Raw genomic sequence first — 20,000 nt, 5'->3', positions numbered from 1 at the left:
CGCCGCTGCACAGCGCAATGCGCAATATCAGTATCGCAAAAAAGGATACGATAATAATATATCGATATATCGTCCAGCCACAACATCCCTCTGATTTAGCATGTGTTCCTCGGAAAATAAACCACCGCTCCGTTGCATTGTTATTAGACCTGGTCCAGTGCGTTAGTGAACTCAATAACACACTTTTTTTTAATAATGTTTAGTTTTCAATGTTGCAACACCTAAAATATAGAATATGACATTTTAATGGTTATATCGTATCGATATCACAATATTTGGCATAAATACAGAGATAGTACATTTTGTCCATATCGTGCAGCCCTAACGCACATCAACGACAACTATAGACAATACTGTTCCTGAAGAAACAGCATGGGCACAGCCCCCCTCCCTCCCTCTGTCCTCCTATTGGTTGACCCACATGACATCGCAGCCCCCTCCCTCCCTCTGTCCTCCTATTGGTTGACCCACATGACATCACCGCCCCCCTCCCTCCCTCTGTCCTCCTATTGGTTGACCCACATGACATCACAGCCCCCCTCTCTCCCTCTGTCCTGCTATTGGTTGACCCACATGACATCACAGCCCCCCTCCCTCCCTCTGTCCTCATATTGGTTGACCCACATGACATCACAGCCCCCCTCCCTCCCTCTGTCCTGCTATTGGTTGACCCACATGACATCACAGCCCCCCTCCCTCCCTCTGTCCTCATATTGGTTGACCCACATGACATCACAGCCCCCCTCCTCCCTCCCTCTGTCTTCCTATTGGTTGACCCACATGACGTCACAGCTCCCTCTGTCTTCCTATTGGTTGACCCACATGACGTCACAGCGCCCCTCCCTCCCTCTGTCTTCCTATTGGTTGACCCACATGAAGTCACAGCCACCCTCCCTCCCTCTGTCTTCCTATTGGTTGACCCACATGACGTCACAGCCACCCTCCCTCCCTCTGTCCTCCTATTGGTTGACCCACATGACGTCACAGTGCCCCTCCCTCCCACTGTCTTCCTATTGGTTGACCCACATGACATCACAGCCCAGAGGGCAAACGGCCACCGGAAATAATTACGATGACAATAGTGGGATCGCTACTCGAGCCTCACAATTATCTATAGCCTGTTGATTGCGTACTTTCTGTTATCCTGCGGGGCCAGATGCATGGACTGTGATTGGATGATTAGGTTCCCGCAGTGCTGAACGAGAAGAGGGAAACAACATGCCATCACCACCACGATCTGTCCTATACCAACAGTCAGCCAATGAGGACCACCACGATCTGTCCTATACCAACAGTCAGCCAATGAGGACCACCACGATATGTCCTATACCAACAGTCAGCCAATGAGGACCAGCAAAGATCTGTCCTATACCAACAGTCAGCCAATGAGGACCACCACGATCTGTCCTATACCAACAGTCAGCCAATGAGGACCATGCAAAGATCTGTCCTATACCAACAGTCAGCCAATGAGGACCACCACGGTCTGTCCTATACCAACAGTCAGCCAATGAGGACCACCACGATCTGTCCTATACCAACAGTCAGCCAATGAGGACCACCACAATCTGTCCTATACCAACAGTCAGCCAATGAGGACCATGCAAAGATCTGTCCTATACCAACAGTCAGCCAATGAGGACCACCACGGTCTGTCCTATACCAACAGTCAGCCAATGAGGACCACCACGATATGTCCTATACCAATAGTCAGCCAATGAGGACCAGCAAAGATCTGTCCTATACCAACAGTCAGCCAATGAGGACCATCACGATCTGTCCTATACCAACAGTCAGCCAATGAGGACCACCACGATATGTCCTATACCAACAGTCAGCCAATGAGGACCAGCAAAGATCTGCCCTATACCAACAGTCAGCCAATGAGGACCAGCAAAGCTGTTGCCCTAGCCAGCGTCGTTACCAGGGAGCATGACCCGTTGCTATGTAATTACGTTCTATTTGTACCATGGCCTGCACCTGAAGTGGGCCACGCTTTATTCTTTCACACAGAAGAGGGGGGATTTGTGCATGTTTGAGAGAGAGAAATATTGTCAATGCGTGCGTGTGCGTGTGTGTGTGTGTGTGTGTGTGTGTGTGTGTGTGTGTGTGTGTGTGTGTGTGTGTGTGTGTGTGTGTGTGTGTGTGTGTGTGTACATTCAGTACGTGGGTTGAAGGAGAAAGCGGGAGGCTGAGCACTTGGAACATCTAACTGTACTAGTGACTAACTGTACTAGTGACTAACTGTACTAGTGACTAACTGTACTAGTGACTCAATTCAGTTCAATTCAAAGGAGCTTATTTATTGGCATGAGCAAAGCTAAAGTGGAACAAAACAAATGATACACAGTCTACTGAAACTAAAATATCCTAAAATGAACTGTGCTATAGTTTATTTCATGCAAAGGTTATAGGAATCACAAATAACCTACGTAAAATGGCCATTCCCCCATGTGATAAGTCAAAGCTATATGGCAACAGCGCAAAGCAGTGATTTTGCTGAAATTCCATAGCATGAAATCCTACAACTCTCAGAGAACAAAGAGCCTGGAAAGAGAAAAATGTGCAACTTTGCAACAGTCACACCACTCTCTCTAGCCAGCAGGAACACCGCCATCAAACACCACCACTACTTCATTAGCCACTCAATTACTGACTTCACTCAACTGTGCGTGCGTGCGTGCGTGCGTGCGTGCGTGCGTGCGTGCGTGCGTGCGTGCGTGCGTGCGTGCGTGCGTGCGTGCGTGTGTGCGTGCGTGCGTGCGTGCGTGCGTGCGTGCGTGCGTGCGTGCGCGCGTGCGTGTGTGTGTGTGTGTGTGTGTGTGTGTGTGTGTGTGCAATCACACCCTCAGGCTCTGTCTGGACATATTCTGGCGAATGGAATCCAATTTGTTTTATCTTCTACTGAAAACAAAGCAGAGGAGATGGAACTGAACCGGGGAGGCTGATGAAAGTGTGCAGCGCGCGTCTGTCCTCCGTCGTCTCATGTATGTTTCTGCTCTCGATAAGCAGGCCACCATCAATATGCTACAGTAGATAGAGTAGAGTACTGAGTACATGTCTGCACCCAGTACCCAACTAATAATGTTATCGGTTTTGTATTGAAAGCTAATTTTACAATAACAATAAAGTATTGTTTGGGGGAATAACCTTTCACTGATTCTAAAGGAGTCCAATCAACATCATCAGTTGGTGTTGGATTTGTTTTTTATCTGTGCACTTTTACTTCATTAGGAAAATAATAATAATAATAATAATAATATATATTTGACATTCACTTCACCCTCTTGCGACAAATATAGAGTAGATTCTATACCGATCGAAGATTTAGCACACAGTAAAATACTAAGAAAAGGCTGGGAACGTGGTCAGGATAAGAAGCTAATAAGGGACTGATCACTCAGTCCAGCGGGCCTACCTGTGCTGCTGGGGACCTTGCCATTGCTGATCTGTTTCAGTCTCTTCTGGTGGGACTTGCCGCTGTAGTGGATCTGGGCCTGGGCAGCCGAGTTGAGCTGGATGTTACACACGTCGCACACCGTGTAGCTCCGCTGCTTCCTCTCTCTCTTGGGCCTGTGGAGGTCAGAAGACAGGGCACCTCCTGCCGGCTGCTCGGCGAGCACCGCAGCCTCATCCTGGGGGTCGGAGTAAGGCTCCACGTCCATCTGGACCCCCAAACTGTCTCCAAAACCCCTCCGGTCCGTCTCGGAGTTCGTCAGAGCCGAGGAACTAAACGGACGCTTCATACCTATATGGGACAAAATAAAGACGGTTGCAGAGTCAGAATGACGGAGAGAGAGAGGGGTAGGTGGACAGACAGAGAGAGAGAGGTAGGTGGACAGACAGAGAGAGAGAGGTAGGTGGACAGACAGAGAGAGAGAGGTAGGTGGACAGACAGAGAGAGAGAGGGGTAGGTGGACAGACAGAGAGAGAGAGAGGTAGGTGGACAGACAGACAGAGAGAGAGAGGTAGGTGGATAGACAGAGAGAGAGAGGGGTAGGTGGACAGACAGAGAGAGTGGGGTAGGTGGACAGACAGAGAGAGAGGGGTAGGTGGACAGACAGAGAGAGAGAGGTAGGTGGACAGACAGACAGAGAGAGAGAGAGGTAGGTGGACAGACAGACAGACAGACAGACAGAGAGAGAGGTAGGTGGACAGACAGACAGACAGACAGACAGAGAGAGAGGTAGGTGGACAGACAGACAGAGAGAGAGAGAGGTAGGTGGACAGACAGACAGACAGACAGACAGACAGACAGACAGACAGACAGACAGACAGACAGACAGACAGAGAGAGAGGGGTAGGTGGACAGACAGAGAGAGTGGGGTAGGTGGACAGACAGAGAGAGTGGGGTAGGTGGACAGACAGAGAGAGAGGGGTAGGTGGACAGACAGAGAGAGAGGGGTAGGTGGACAGACAGAGAGAGAGAGAGGTAGGTGGACAGACAGAGAGAGAGAGGGGTAGGTGGACAGACAGAGAGAGAGGGGTAGGTGGACAGACAGAGAGAGAGAGAGGTAGGTGGACAGACAGACAGACAGACAGACAGAGAGAGAGAGGTAGGTGGATAGACAGAGAGAGAGAGGGGTAGGTGGACAGACAGAGAGAGAGAGGGGTAGGTGGACAGACAGAGAGAGAGAGGGGTAGGTGGACAGACAGAGAGAGAGAGAGGTAGGTGGACAGACAGAGAGAGAGGGGTAGGTGGACAGACGGAGACAATATACCAACAGGACAAACTGGAAGGAAATATGGAACAAATGGAAAGAGTGCAGACAGAGTCGTATATAGAATAATCTATAACAGTGGTTCTCAACCTTTTCAGGCCGCAATCCCTCAAACTAATCATATCTGAACTGAAGACCCCTCAAACTAATCATATCTGAATTGGGCACACCCCCAAAATCATATCTGAACTGGGGACCCCCCATCCTGACAAGCACTTGGAATTGTAGGAGTAGAGGACTATTATCCTTTTCTTTGCTTTGATTTTTAGGTATATGCCTGTTAAAAATCGTTGAATTGTCACTTTACTGTCATCTGTGGAGCCCCCAAATGGTGTGGAGAGACCCCCTGGGGGTCCCGACCCCCTGGGGGTCCCGACCCACAGGTTGAGAAGAGATCCACTGCTCTCTAATATAACTCAGTTATAGGTTTGCAGCTCAGGTCTCAGTTGTGTCCACAGAGTCCTGGTGTCGTGCCAACTGCCAAGGCATTTATTTATCTATCCTCATCAGACCTCGTCCACAGAGCGAGGATCAGAGGACGTCAGATGTTCAATGCCATGTCGGTCACAGCACCCTGATGTTAGCATTATGCCATAGCCTACAGTGTATCACAGAGATAGGCTGCATGCTCTGCCCGCTGAGGGGAACAAAGGAACCATGGCGGTCTGTCTCCGTGCCTGGCGTAGCATGGCCTGCTCACAATCCACCCTGTTAAAACCTGATCGCTCCATGGAGCATATACACCTGATACTGTATATTAAGATATCCCTGATTTGCACGGCTTTGTGGAGGAGCGTGCGTAATGTGACCCCGTTCCTGTCCGATGTAAGTCTGTCAGCCTGTTGGCACCTCCACAAACACATTATAGGTTAAAGTATTTGTCACATACATTGCTGTATGCAATATTTGTTCTCCGCATTTGACCCATCTGTTGGAGTGGTGAGCCGCAGCCGTGCCGCGCTCAGGAATCATTTGTTGTTGATCCTCCAATCCAACCCTTGATGCTGAGTGCCAAGCAGGAAGTCATTGGGTCCCATTCTTAAAGTCTTTGGTATGACCCGGCCGGGGTTCGAAGCCCGACCTCCCAGTCTCAGGGCGGACACTCCAACCACAAGGCCACTGAGCTGGTTACAGTACAGTACAGTACAGTACAGTACAGTACAGTACAGTACAGTACAGTACAGTACAGTACAGTACAGTACAGTACAGTACAGTACAGTACAGTGTGTAACAGTGGTGCTTTTGGGGGACATTAAAGAACCACTTGGGGGAGACATAGAGCTGCAATGCCTGTTTCTGAAGAGCAGTCCAGTATCATCAACCGACATGCTACCTTTCTGTGTGTATATCCCTGCAAAACAATGCTCTGAGTGGCTTCAGTCGAGAAATGTATCCATAATGAAATATAATAACAGGAAAAGCAACTAGGAAGGGTAATGGAAATGTATAATGTAATAAATGACAATGCATGCACTGTGTATGTAGGAGGCATACATTATGTATCCTACATTGTAATTGGCAGCAAAGAACTGCATTAAATAAAAAGTGGGACTGGGAAGAAAGTGCAGTGACTTAGATTGGACAACTGCCTTTTAGTTTGTAATATCAGAAAATATATTTTATGAAATCAAAACAAACCACAAGCTTATAGAAGACTCTTATACGGATAGGAATCTTGCGAGGAATTGAGGCATTCAAATGAAACCGGAAGGTACACAAATCAATAGGAGATACTGCACAATGAAATAATGATATCTGTGTAGAATATTTGACAATATGAATGTTTGTTTAATAATGTAAGAATTGGTATATATGGCACCTGTTTATTGATACTTATGCATGGGAAATCATTGAAATCATTATTTAAAAAAAATCCAATCAGCAATTGGTTTGTCCTGCAGTGTTTTCAGAGGACAAGCCTATACAGACTATTGATCTTTGAGGATGTTTCATAGAGCGACAGTAAAATATAAAGCACAAGGAGCAGCAAGAGAAGGGACTTCTGTGTGCCAATAAAGGTGAAACGCTCGCCGTGGCCAGACAGACACTCTTATAACTGCTGCTAATCCCCAGGAGGTAGAGTCCGTATGGAGGAGACTGTTCTGTATAAAGACCCAGGAGGTAGAGTCCGTATGGAGGAGACTGTTCTGCTAATCCCCAGGAGGTAGAGTCCGTATGGAGGAGACTGTTCTGTATAAAGATTTCATGAGCAATGATGATGTTAACCCATTTTGACCTGGGAACGATTCTATAAATGTCTTCTAAATCCTGACAGTTTTCTGAAAAAGCTATGTTTCGTTCTTCAATTTTTCAAAAATAGCAGACCTACAAGCTCGTATGAGCTTAGATCTGCTATTTTTGAGTGGTGCAAACCACTCCTACAACTGGCTTTGTTAGTACCCGTGTGTGTTTGTGCCTGTACGGGTGAGCATGGTTGCTATGGTTAGACATCTGACATCACCGAAATCACGTCAGAGTGATCTAAAAAAAACTATATAAGACCTTGCACCACTCAGTTCACACGGGTGTGATTTTTCAATAGCTAAAGCATAACATAATGCTTACACCAAAAGGGATTCCCGCCCAAAATGGGTTAACCCAGTGATCTCAACCTGTGGGCCGGAGGCTATCCTGGTGTGCCGTGAGCATACTGCAAGTGGACCCCCCCTCTGCTCATTACCTATTCATTTATGAATACATGTACTGTATAATCTGAGGTAATTTCACTTTACTTGAGTATAGCCTATATTTACATATTTTTAATATAGCCTACTTTATACTTCTGCTACGCTATACATCTCACAGGTACTGTAAATGTTGCATTTTCTTTTTACTTCAATACAATTATTTGACAGCTTATGATGTATTATTATTATTACATATATTATTATAAATATTATTATTATTATTATTATTATTATTATTGCATTTATTATTATTATTATTATTATTATTATTATTATAGGTTAAATCACAGGCTCAGTGGCGATTTACTGTCCACCCTGAGATTGGGAGATAAGGGGTTGAATCCCTGGCCGAGTGATAAGAATATAAAATGGTATTCAATGGCTTCCTTCTTGGCACCAAGCAGTGGGATTGGGGGGTAAGTCCCTGTGACATACCAGCGTCATGTCATGTCCAAGTACTGGACATACTGTATGTACAGTACAGTGTAAAGCTGCCTCACACTGAGGAAACAGCAGAGGAGGACCTATGGGCCACATGGCTCAGGATCCCTCGCTATAGGCCTGTCACACTAAGGAAACAGCAGAGGAGGACCTATGGGCCACATGGCTCAGGATCCCTCGGTATAGGCCTGGCACACTAAGGAAACAGCAGAGGAGGACCTATGGGCCACATGGCTCAGGATCCCTCGGTATAGGCCTGGCACACTAAGGAAACAGCAGAGGAGGACCTATGGGCCACATGGCTCAGGATCCCTCGGTATAGGCCTGGCACACTAAGGAAACAGCAGAGGAGGACCTATGGGCCACATGGCTCAGGATCCCTCGGTATAGGCCTGGCACACTAAGGAAACAGCAGAGGAGGACCTACTGTATGGGCCACATGGCTCAGGATCCCTCGCTAGGCCTGTCACAGAGGAGGACCTATGGGCCACATGGCTCAGGATCCCTCGCTATAGGCCTGTCACAGAGGAGGACCTATATGGGCCACATGGCTCAGGATCCCTCGCTATAGGCCTGTCACAGAGGAGGACCTATATGGGCCACATGGCTCAGGATCCCTCACTATAGGCCTGTCACAAGTATTACATATTGCCTAATCGCTATTATTTGAGATAATCAATTATTTTCGCATAATCGTCAGTAGTTTCCGTGTTAAAAATCCATACATTTTTTTTAAAAATAGCAGAAATAGCAGATCTCCAAGCTTACAACACGTCACTTTGTGTTCACGTGTGCATGTGAAAGCTACATTTTTGTAAAGAAAAATATATAAAAAATGATTTGTCACATCTGCCCTGTGCAATTTGTGACGAAGCCTAAAAGGCAAACTGAAACTGAAATACAAATTGTATCGTTCCAATGTTCAATGCAAAAAAGAAAACACAATTAAATCGTTATTGGCAATTGTTTGTGTGACAATTTGACAACTTAAATTTGTAATAGTGACAGCCCTATACCTCGGTTCCTAAGCAGCAAAGCGATAGCAGATAAAGTAATACAAATCATCCCTATACCTTTACTAGCTGCAATGTTAAAGTGATAAAGCATTACTAATTAGTAATTTTACATAAAGTAAAAAAGAATCTGAACTTCCTCCTCCATGCAGACCACCACACCCCCACAGGACTGTCTGTGCCTGGCCAGTCTCTCAAAGTGGGGTCCGGGGACCCCCAGCGGTCCTTGGGGGTCCGTCTCAAACATATTTTGAGATGGGGGTCCGCAGACAAAATTAATACATATAGTTTTGGGGGTCCTTGACTGCTCTAAAAAATAACTGTAGCTCTGTCAGGGATTAAGACTCCTGAAACACTTCCAGCTTCTGCCTCCTCACATCCGCCTAGAGTTATTTATGTAAACACACAAACCGCCCAGTCACACACACACACACACACACACACACACACACACACACACACACACACACACACACACACACACACACACACACACACACACACACACCGCCCAGTCACACACACACACACACACACACACACACACACACACACACACACACACACACACACACACACACACACACACACACACACACACACACACACACACACACACACACACACACACACACACACACACACACACCGCCCAGTCACACATGGATCAATGTACACACGTACCACAGAAAACCTCTGTGACGCCTACACGCTCTTACTCAATCACCCACACCACCACACCCACATTAAGACTTTTCCCTCTCTCTCCTCTCTCTCACACGTGCACACAAGTGCACAAGTGCACAAGTGCACACACACACACACACACACACACACACACACACACACACACACAAGCCGCTTCTATGAAAGCAGCTATTCACATGGTTAGTCTGGGAGCACTCAAAGACTCCATCAGACGTTTCCTCAGAAGCTTGTGAGCATCGCTGCTTTCTGGCCCTCGACCACTGAACCCCACCTAACCACAGCTCTGCTATAGCCTCTTCATAACGTAGCATGATTCCATAAACAAAACTCCATACTGAAGAGCTATAGAATGTCCTGAAAAACGTTCCTTTCTGCATATCATCATGACCTTGAAGGCCACTCAGCAGAGCATAGAGCCCATCTGACATCTCAAGAGACAGGCCAGCCATTAGACAATCTGCATCCGTGAAATCACCTGCTGGATGGTGAGTCCCAGCAGGAACAAAGGTGTGTGTGTGTGTGTGTGTGTGTGTGTGTGTGTGTGTGTGTGTGTGTGTGTGTGTGTGTGTGTGTGTGTGTGTGTGTGTGTGTGTGTGTGTGTGTGTGTGTGTGTGTGTGTGTGTGTGTGTGAGAAAGAGAGAGAGAGAGAGAGAGAGAGAGAGAGATGGATTTTGATTTGGATCTCTTTTAGCCTTTCGGCTAATCTTCCAAGAGTCCAGAAATAAATAAAACATTACAGAATACATTATATTACATTACAAAATAGTACATTACATTTCAAAAATACATTACAAATTACACTGATGCTAAAAGACAACAGTGAGTCAAGTATTACAGCGTAACAAAAGTACCTATACCTCTAATCCTCTACTCATACAACCGCACACACTCACGCACTCACAGGCACAGTATATGCCTGCCCACAGACAGATACAGTACATTCACTAGTGGACTATGCATGGCAGGGTCGTCCTCTTCCCTGAGCCAGCTGAAAACCTGGATAATACTTTCATGTATGTTTGTGTTAATAAAATGGCATAATGTGCATGCGTGGGCGTGTGGGTGTGCGTGTGTGCATGCATGCGTGCACTGGCTGTGTGACTCCTGCTGGGCTGAAGCTATGGACAAGAAAGAGACAGTCAGGAGGATAGTGGGGGTAAAACTGGGGGGGGGGGGGGGGGGCAGTGGAAACCTCTTCTAGCCTTCCTAGATCCTCCGTTTCCACATTCTGACATGGCCCTAACCCCACCGACCCCCATAGACCCCCTCCATCTTTGCTGGGCACACACAGTAACCATCAATCACTGCTGTGATCTACCGCTGAAAGACTGAGGCTCAGCCAGCATAGCAGCGTAGCAATGAAACCGCTATTTACGAGCCTGGCTCGCTGAGCCTGAAATACTATCGCAACCCGACAGAGTTCCACCCTGCTCTGCCCCCCCCCCTACACCTCCTAAATAAAAGGAAAAGTAATAAAAGAACCAGAGAGGCTCAGCTCCCTCTTCTGGTGGCACTGGATGTAAGGACACCTCGGGTACTTCTACAGTAGGCATGATGTAAGGACACCTCGGGTACTTCTACAGTAGGCATGATGTAAGGACACCTCGGGTACTTCTACAGTAGGCATGATGTAAGGCCACCTCGGGTACTTCTACAGTAGGCATGATGTAAGGACACCTCGGGTACTTCTACAGTAGGAATGAGTAGAAACACTGGATGTAAGGACACCTCGGGTACTTCTACAGTAGGCATGATGTAAGGACACCTCGGGTACTTCTACAGTAGGCATGATGTAAGGACACCTCGGGTACTTCTACAGTAGGCATGATGTAAGGACACCTCGGGTACTTCTACAGTAGGCATGATGTAAGGACACCTCGGGTACTTCTACAGTAGGCATGATGTAAGGACACCTCGGGTACTTCTACAGTAGGCATGAGTAGAAACACTAGATGTAAGGACACCTCGGGTACTTCTACAGTAGGAATGAGTAGAAACACTATGTAAGGACACCTCGGGTACTTCTACAGTAGGCATGATGTAAGGACACCTCGGGTACTTCTACAGTAGGCATGATGTAAGGACACCTCGGGTACTTCTACAGTAGGCATGATGTAAGGACACCTCGGGTACTTCTACAGTAGGCATGAGTAGAAACACTAGATGTAAGGACACCTCGGGTACTTCTACAGTAGGAATGAGTAGAAACACTATGTAAGGACACCTCGGGTACTTCTACAGTAGGAATGATGTAAGGACACCTCGGGTACTTCTACAGTAGGCATGATGTAAGGCCACCTCGGGTACTTCTACAGTAGGAATGAGTAGAAACACTGGATGTAAGGACACCTCGGTTATTCTACAGTAGGCATGATGTAAGGACACCTCGGGTACTTCTACAGTAGGCATGATGTAAGGCCACCTCGGGTACTTCTACAGTAGGCATGAGTAGAAACACTAGATGTAAGGACACCTCGGGTACTTCTACAGTAGGAATGAGTAGAAACACTAGATGTAAGGACACCTCGGGTACTTCTACAGTAGGCATGAGTAGAAACACTAGATGTAAGGACACCTCGGGTACTTCTACAGTAGGAATGAGTAGAAACACTAGATGTAAGGACACCTCGGGTACTTCTACAGTAGGAATGAGTAGAAACACTAGATGTAAGGACACCTCGGGTACTTCTACAGTAGGAATGAGTAGAAACACTAGATGTAAGGACACCTCGGGTACTTCTACAGTAGGAATGAGTAGAAACACTAGATGTAAGGACACCTTGGGTACTTCTACAGTAGGAATGAGTAGAAACACTAGATGTAAGGACACCTCGGGTACTTCTACAGTAGGCATGAGTAGAAACACTATGTAAGGACACCTCGGGTACTTCTACAGTAGGAATGAGTAGAAACACTAGATGTAAGGACACCTCGGGTACTTCTACAGTAGGAATGAGTAGAAACACTAGATGTAAGGACACCTCGGGTACTTCTACAGTAGGCATGAGTAGAAACACTATGTAAGGACACCTCGGGTACTTCTACAGTAGGCATGAGTAGAAACACTATGTAAGGACACCTCGGGTACTTCTACAGTAGGAATGAGTAGAAACAGGCCTCCAAATACACCCGTGCAAACCCTGCAGGCATCCCAGCAGCCTTTAAATCACCTCAATGACAGGGAGACACAAACCAAACGTGAGTTGGTTGGTGAGAGCGCACACGCACGCGCACGCGCACGCGCACGCGCACACGCACACGCACACGCACGCGCACACATACACACACACACACACACACACACACACACACACACACACACACACACACACACACACACACACACACACACACACACATTCCATTTGAACTCAGTTTCAGCAAACAAGGAGTTAGCAATTTAGGAAATATGCACAAACAGACACAAATCCCTGACCAAATAAACGCTGCTCTGCTCAAAAGCACTCGGGGACATTCCTGATGCACATGAACGAGCATCACAGAAAAATAAATAGAATGCAGTCAAACTAGCAAGCATCACAGAGGCCTAAAAACACACTAATGTTCACATAATATGCCACACAGTGCCTCAGAAATTGTGTCTGAGGCTGGGCAATGGCAGCTGGGCAAATCAGACAAGAGACCAACAAACAGTGACAGAGAGAGAGAGAGAGGGAGGGAGGGAGGGAGGGAGGGAGAGAGAGAGGGGGGGGGAGGGAGGGAGGGAGGGAGAGAGAGAGGGGGGGGGGAGGGAGGGAGGGGGGAGAGAGAGAGAGAGAGAGAGAGAGAGAGAGAGAGAGAGAGAGCGCAAGCGAGAGCGAGTCGGAGAGATTGCTGACAGGAGCACAAAGGCCCTTGTACTGTATAATTGCCATCATCAAAGTGTCATTACTGTCATCACTGCAGTAATGCCATTATGCTGCCATTATGGCAGTCTGAGGTCTATGAATCCCTGTGTCTTTGTGCTTGGTGCTGGTGCACCAGTGTTGAGTTTGTAAATTCGCAAATACAGGCGGCATGTGGTAGAGCGGCCACGTCGATCCCGGGCTCCCCCAGAGTTAGTGTCGAAGTGTCCTTGAGCAAGACACTGAACCCCTAATTGCTCCTGATGTGCAGGTTGGTGCCTTGCATGGTTTCCTCCACCTTCGGTGTGTGTTGTGTGTGTGAATGGGTGAATGTAGTGCACAATCTATGTAGGGGCTTTTATAAAGGCACTATAAATGCACCATTTAACATGGACATCCTTGTAAGGAGGGTTACTCTGAGCATATTAGCAAAAGAAGCATGCAGGCAGCCATGGTATATTGCAGACTTGAAAGGCAATAAAATAAATCCAGATTTTGCAGGCTCACCTCTAGCCCAAGCTGGAAACTAAATATAAAAGCAGTGGCACATCAATTTATGTGTTTTCTCTAATCTCTGTTTGCAGGAGGTCTTTTGCAGAGCACAGGGCAGCCCTTCCCTCATGCTGCAATGCGTGTGTGTGACTGTGTGTGTGTGTGTGTGTGTGTGTGTGTGTGTGTGTGTGTGTGTGTGTGTGTGTGTGTGTGTGTGTGTGTGTGTGTGTGTGTGTGTGTGTGTGTGTGTGTGTGTGTGTGTGTGTGTGCGCGCGCGCGCACGTGCATGCTTGCGTGCTTGCGCATGTGCGTGTGCATCCATCCGTCTGTCCAGAACAACAGAAGTATAGAGAGTACTTGGGTTGAGTCAGGGACAAATGCAAAAATGTGCGATGCTGTTTTGGTGATGCACCGTTGCTGTAACTGACTGCGGAGAACTCGTGCAGCAATTTCAGAGTCGTACTAAATTAACCGATGACAACAAGCAAATAGGATGAAGGTCTTGCTGCATCAAAGGACTAAGACTGTAGAATCCTCACCATGACACTCCATTCACCATCCTAGACATGCATTCAACATCCTCTCTCTCTCTCTCTCTCTCTCTCTCTCTCTCTCTCTCTCTCTCTCTCTCTCTCTCTCTCTCTCTCCCCTGCCTTGGTCCTTCACACTTGTTGGTACATTCTCACAACTGCATGTACGCCTGCTAGATGTGTGCCCCATTGTTTACATAAGGATAATCATTTGCATGTGTTTACATTCACCCTGGGGCCCTGTAGCAATGTAGTCAATAAATGCACATTGCAGCATTCATTATGGAGGTAGTAATGGCTGTGTGTTAGCGTCAGCACATCCACCTGTATCAGGTCTACAGCAGGGCTTCCTCTTGAGGAGATAATGAAATCCCTTCTTTAACATTCTGTTGACACACATATTAATGAAGCAAGAGGCTTCTTTCACTTCTTTCACTGAAATGTTAGTCAGAGAATCTTTCATACTCCTCACTGTCACATTTGACAGTCTACATGCAGTATGGGGCAGCAGTGGCTGAGTGGTCAGTCTACATGCAGTATGGGGCAGCAGTGGCTGAGTGGTCAGTCTACATGCAGTATGGGGCAGCAGTGGCTGAGTGATCGGTAGAGCGACCAGATGGAGACCTGCAAGGTTCCCAGTTCGATCCCGGGCTCCCTCAGAGTTATTGTTGAAGCGTCCTTGAGCAAGACTCCCCTAATTGCTCCCGATGTGGTGCCTTGCATGGTTTCCCCCGCCATCTAGCTGTGTATGAATGGGTGAATGTAAAGCGCCTTGAATAAAAAGCTGAAATAAATATATAGTATATAGTATATTTTATATACTATATATATATAGTATATAAAAAAACATTGTTTCAAATGCCCAAATTGGAGTTTAGTAGCAGCCTTGCTGTCTCGCCCTGTGATCCAGTTGACCCTGACGGTGCACAATAAAGTTCTAGGCCTGCTAAAGTTGGCCCAGAAGAGTCCCAGCCTGCCATTGCTCTCCACTCACCACAAACCCAAATAGGGAACAGCCCAGAAGAAGAAGCCACTGACAGTGGGAGAGCTTCCACACAACTCTAGATATACTTAGACACAGACGAACCAAATCCTGGCCACAAGTGCAACATACACAATACACTCTCATCTGGCCACAGACGCACACTGTTATGGACACTCACATGGTTTATGATCTGATTTACCCATTGGAATCTGAAGGGCATGACACCGATGAGGCCAAACTATGCCGAGGCTATCTCAGAGGTGTTTATTTCACGGGCTACTTTGCCCAATCCTTTCAACAGCTCATAAATTCTCTCTATCTGCGAGCTAAGGCGGACATCTGACATGGTTCTCTAACATTCATAACAGAGACTCATGTTGAATTTCAAGTAAAAGAAACTGACAACATATAGGGCTATTGTGGGGGAGGCATATTGTGGGGGAGGCTCCAGGTTGTGGGTTTGGAAAATGTTCTTCTAAATTAAACCCTTGTCAGCACAGCACAAAATAATTTGAAAAGCATGCTTAAGGTGTTATCAATGTATTCTTAACAGGCAGATTCAGACATGGCATTATATATATATAGTTTCTGAAACTATTTCTGAAAACTCAGTCACCATTTAGCCCTGTAGAAACTGAATGGACCAAAAGACTTCTCACATACGTACTGCAAAGCCACACAGGGAAGCCTTTAATATCAAAGCTTACTTTGTTATAACCTTACTCTATACACAATATATGGTTTGACTGGATATGTGAGCCTCTTTATATGCAGGCCGCTGTGTACTCATGCCTTTTAATGAACTGGGCCAGTAATGGGACAAACCCAAGGCTGATTGCACATTGATTTTCAGGCAGCAGCTATGGATTTTGCACTTTGATGAGAAGCTTGTACCCTATATATTTAAATAAGCCCAGTGATAATGATCTGCCTCAACCGACTGTCCTCTTCTCTGAGCAGTAATACACTTCTTAATCTAACGCACTTCAATAGCTGTCTGCTGGGATCAGCGTCTCTCAAGCACAGTGACTTACAAAGCAACGTTGTTTTCTCACGCTGCTCGTGTGTCAAACGGCCTGCTCTCTGTGTTATGCCATAAAAACAAACACAGCTAATCTGCCTTGGATAGCACGAGTGATGGTGAAGTGAGAGACTGAGAGCAGATTGCCTTCTGGATTGACAGAACAGAATAGAAGTTTGGCACAGGTCCAATGCTGCCTCCAACTTGACACGACTGAGCACCAAAATGCATAATATGAATTACTTTGATGAATGTATGTGCAAAAATACATGTTATGTATATTACATTGTTATGTTATGTATATTGCACGCACGCACGCACGCACGCACGCACGCACGCACGCACGCACGCACGCACGCACGCACGCACGCACACACGCACACACGCACACACACACACACACACACACACACACACACACACACACACACACACACACACACACACACACCTCATCCCACAGCCTTTCAACAATGGGCCAATGATTGTTATTCCTTGAATTATATGCATACCACAGTGAGTAGGCTGGCATCTGAGGCTAGGAATAGGAACTGCTGGTCTATAGTTTTTCTCTTTGTTTCTCTCCAACTGGAGTGAGCCAGTGAGTGGCTTTGACTTTGTTCTATTTAGACCACATTAAAGCTGCAATACATACGTTTTATGTCAGGACACAGGGACGGAGATTGATGGAGAGCGCACAAGGAAAACGATTATTTCACCCATTACTTTACACCTGTAAATCCTGTCAAACTAGGGGGGTTTCATGATTCTGAATCCATTCCAAGCATTAGTTTTGCACGAAAAACAGTACTTGGGCTAAAAAACGGCCAAAGCCGTCATCACAAATGTTATGAGGTCATCACATTACATTTGGGCAAGTAGCTATGGCCTAATTTAGCCCAAGGAGTGTTTTTTGTGCAAAACTAATGCTTGGAATGGGTTCAGAATCATGAAAGCCCCCTAGTTTGACACGTCACATGCTACTTACAGCATAATGAAAATGTGAAAAAATGTGCCTTACACTGTATAATGGTACCCCAACTTGCATTTACCACGATCCACTAATTATTTAATTGACAATTGTTTAATAATATGTTATTTGGATGACCCTAAGGATCATAAAAAACCTTGAACGATTACTATTGCAATTTCTTTTGGTTCAAACCTTAGATTGACTACACGGCCTTTAGTGCAGGTCAGCCATATCATCTGGAAGGTGACCTACAGTGTGTTTACTGCTTATGCACATGTCAGCGTTCATGCCACGAACATCATGAATCACACAGTTTGACCTGTCGGCACCCAGCTTTTGTCACACTGACAGGCTTCTTGTCTTACAGTACTCTCCTCACGTTCAGAGTCCATTCTAAATGTACTAAATATGTTGCTAAATATGTCGTTTCACCTTCAAGTGCTACACACACACGTATAGAACACATGCTGAACCTTCTGTGCTTCTGCTATGCCTTGCCCTGATCACCAGTGTACTACAAAACTTATTGCTGCAGTGTGATTGGTCGATACCCACGTGCCCCACCCAGCTCCCAATCGTGTACAGCAGTTAAAACAGAAAGCGAACACTTAAAGGTTTATGTGGTCAGATCAGCTCGCATCTGTCAAGCGTTTCCCCTAGAGTTACCCTCAATGGATTTCCTGATTGGAAGCGCCTTAAAAAAATGCAAATGTTGTATTAGTTACACAAATTCTTAATGGACTGCTTTTCATCACTGGCGTGGCATATTGAGGCCTAATTGTGGAGAGCTGTAATCACTGCTGAGGTCGGATTGCATTAGCTTCTTCCCTACCTGTCTTAATGAACCTGTACACTCCATTGACCGGGGTCCGGCCCCCAGGGGGAAACTCTCAGTCTGTATATAATGCAGTTTGCCGGGTGCACGGCCAAAGTAGTAGCCTGGCTCGGACCGGCCTAGCGGTCCGGACACATAGGCTGGTAATCCAACCTGACAGCGTGTCGCAGGTTGATATGATATGATATAGTACTTTATTGTCAGTTCACACTGAAATTTGTCTTGCGACACAGCAGCCAAGTATGCAGAACACATATACGTACACACATTTGACATAACACAAAGAACAAGACAATTTACATACATAAAGACATGAAGACAAGAGCAATATCCACCGCTTAGAATTATCCTGTGGCTACTACGACTCCTGATTAAGCCTCAAGGTCGACTGGTGGACAAAGGACCTCTTTAGGTTCGAGTCCCGATCCCGACAACCTTTGCTGCGTGTCTTCCCCCCCATCTCTCTCCTCGTTTCCTGTCAACCTACTGTGATCTATCGATAAAGGCAAAAAGCCCCCCCCCCCAAAAAAAGAATTAAAGAAAGAAAGAAAGAAAGTAATTTTAGCCAGCACACCGAAGTCCTTCTGGTACTTTTTAATTCATATACGCACGGACAGTCACAGCATCCACCTCATACAAATCTGTTAGCCGATCGACAAGCTCTCAACATGCCACGCTGAGCTCGTAGATCGGCTATTCCCACAAAATGTATACCTAATTTTGGAGAATGTTATACATTTTTATGGCATGGCAAGAATATGGATGCTATATAGGGTTCTTAAATGCCATTACCTCAGTAGGAGGACATTCATTACACAGAGATGAGATGGTCACAAGCAAGGAGGTGCAGTGGCAAAATACCAACTCATGAACACAATCCAAAGCACACAACCAAACAAGTATTGACTGCTCCTTGTCTACAATTGCACATATATTATGTGCAAGACTGTGATTCCAGTTTCCAAAATTAATAATCACAGAATACTGATTGACAGTATGAAGTTATTATTATTCTTTTGTTTAGCATCTGCTTTTGTTCAAAGTTAAAAAGCTCATAGAAGGTGCAAAAAACATCAACAAACTGTGTTCAAAGACTATCATGATCACAAAATCTGGCCAAAAATACAAATAAAAAATAGGATTACCATTATAGTCATAATTGCACAACCGTGCTTCCAGCCAAACTGTTCTGCATACCCAAATCAATTACACTGCATATTCACGGGAAAGGGAGTAACATCGCCCCAAACTGCAGATGGAAGCTGTGATATCAAATCAAAGTAATGGATACAGACACCATAGATCAAAGTAAACATGCGCACACACAAAAACGTGCGTGCGTGGATGCGTGTGCGTGCGTGCACACCCACACGCACATCAGAGTGGGGAAAAGTGGTCTCTGAGGACAAGCCACAGGCAAATGCGTCTCAATGAAGGGAGATAAAGAGCAGTGCCTTTCAAATGCCGTTTTAGCAGGTGTGAAGGCGAGCATGATTCTGCTGCGTGCGTGCGTGCGTGCGTGCGTGCGTGCGTGCGTGCGTGCGCGCGTGCTTGCGCGTGCGTGCGTGCTTGCTTGCTTGCGTGCGTGCGTGCGTGCGTGCGTGCTTGCGTGTGAGAGAGTGAGTTAGTTAGTTAGTGAGTTAGTTGTTTGTTTCCAAGAGTAGATCCCTAACACTATAGCCGAGGATCAACTCTGTGCTGATACTGGCATGCAGACCATCCCCATCTTCGCTGCCAGAAATGTGCCTT

The 20,000-nt window shown here is 46.3% G+C and overlaps 1 protein-coding gene across 1 annotated transcript in view; it reads right to left on the bottom strand.

Annotated features, from left to right (window-relative positions):
- Positions 1-20,000, bottom strand: part of znf385c (zinc finger protein 385C) — a gene marked incomplete at its 3' end in the record, with an annotated part of 186,319 nt that overhangs the window by 104,911 nt on the left and 61,408 nt on the right. Inside the window, exon 2 of the mRNA XM_079521628.1 lies at positions 3,419-3,748. Within this exon, the coding sequence (XP_079377754.1) occupies positions 3,419-3,746 (328 nt within the window). The 5' untranslated portion in view covers positions 3,747-3,748. The remainder of the gene's footprint in view (positions 1-3,418; positions 3,749-20,000) is intronic.

The sequence above is a fragment of the Electrona antarctica genome, assembly GCF_951216825.1.
Source record: "Electrona antarctica genome assembly, chromosome: 14".
In the NCBI taxonomy this organism is placed as follows: domain Eukaryota; kingdom Metazoa; phylum Chordata; class Actinopteri; order Myctophiformes; family Myctophidae; genus Electrona; species Electrona antarctica.
Note: the sequence above shows the minus strand (reverse complement) of the source record. Positions and strands in the feature narration are given on the sequence as shown.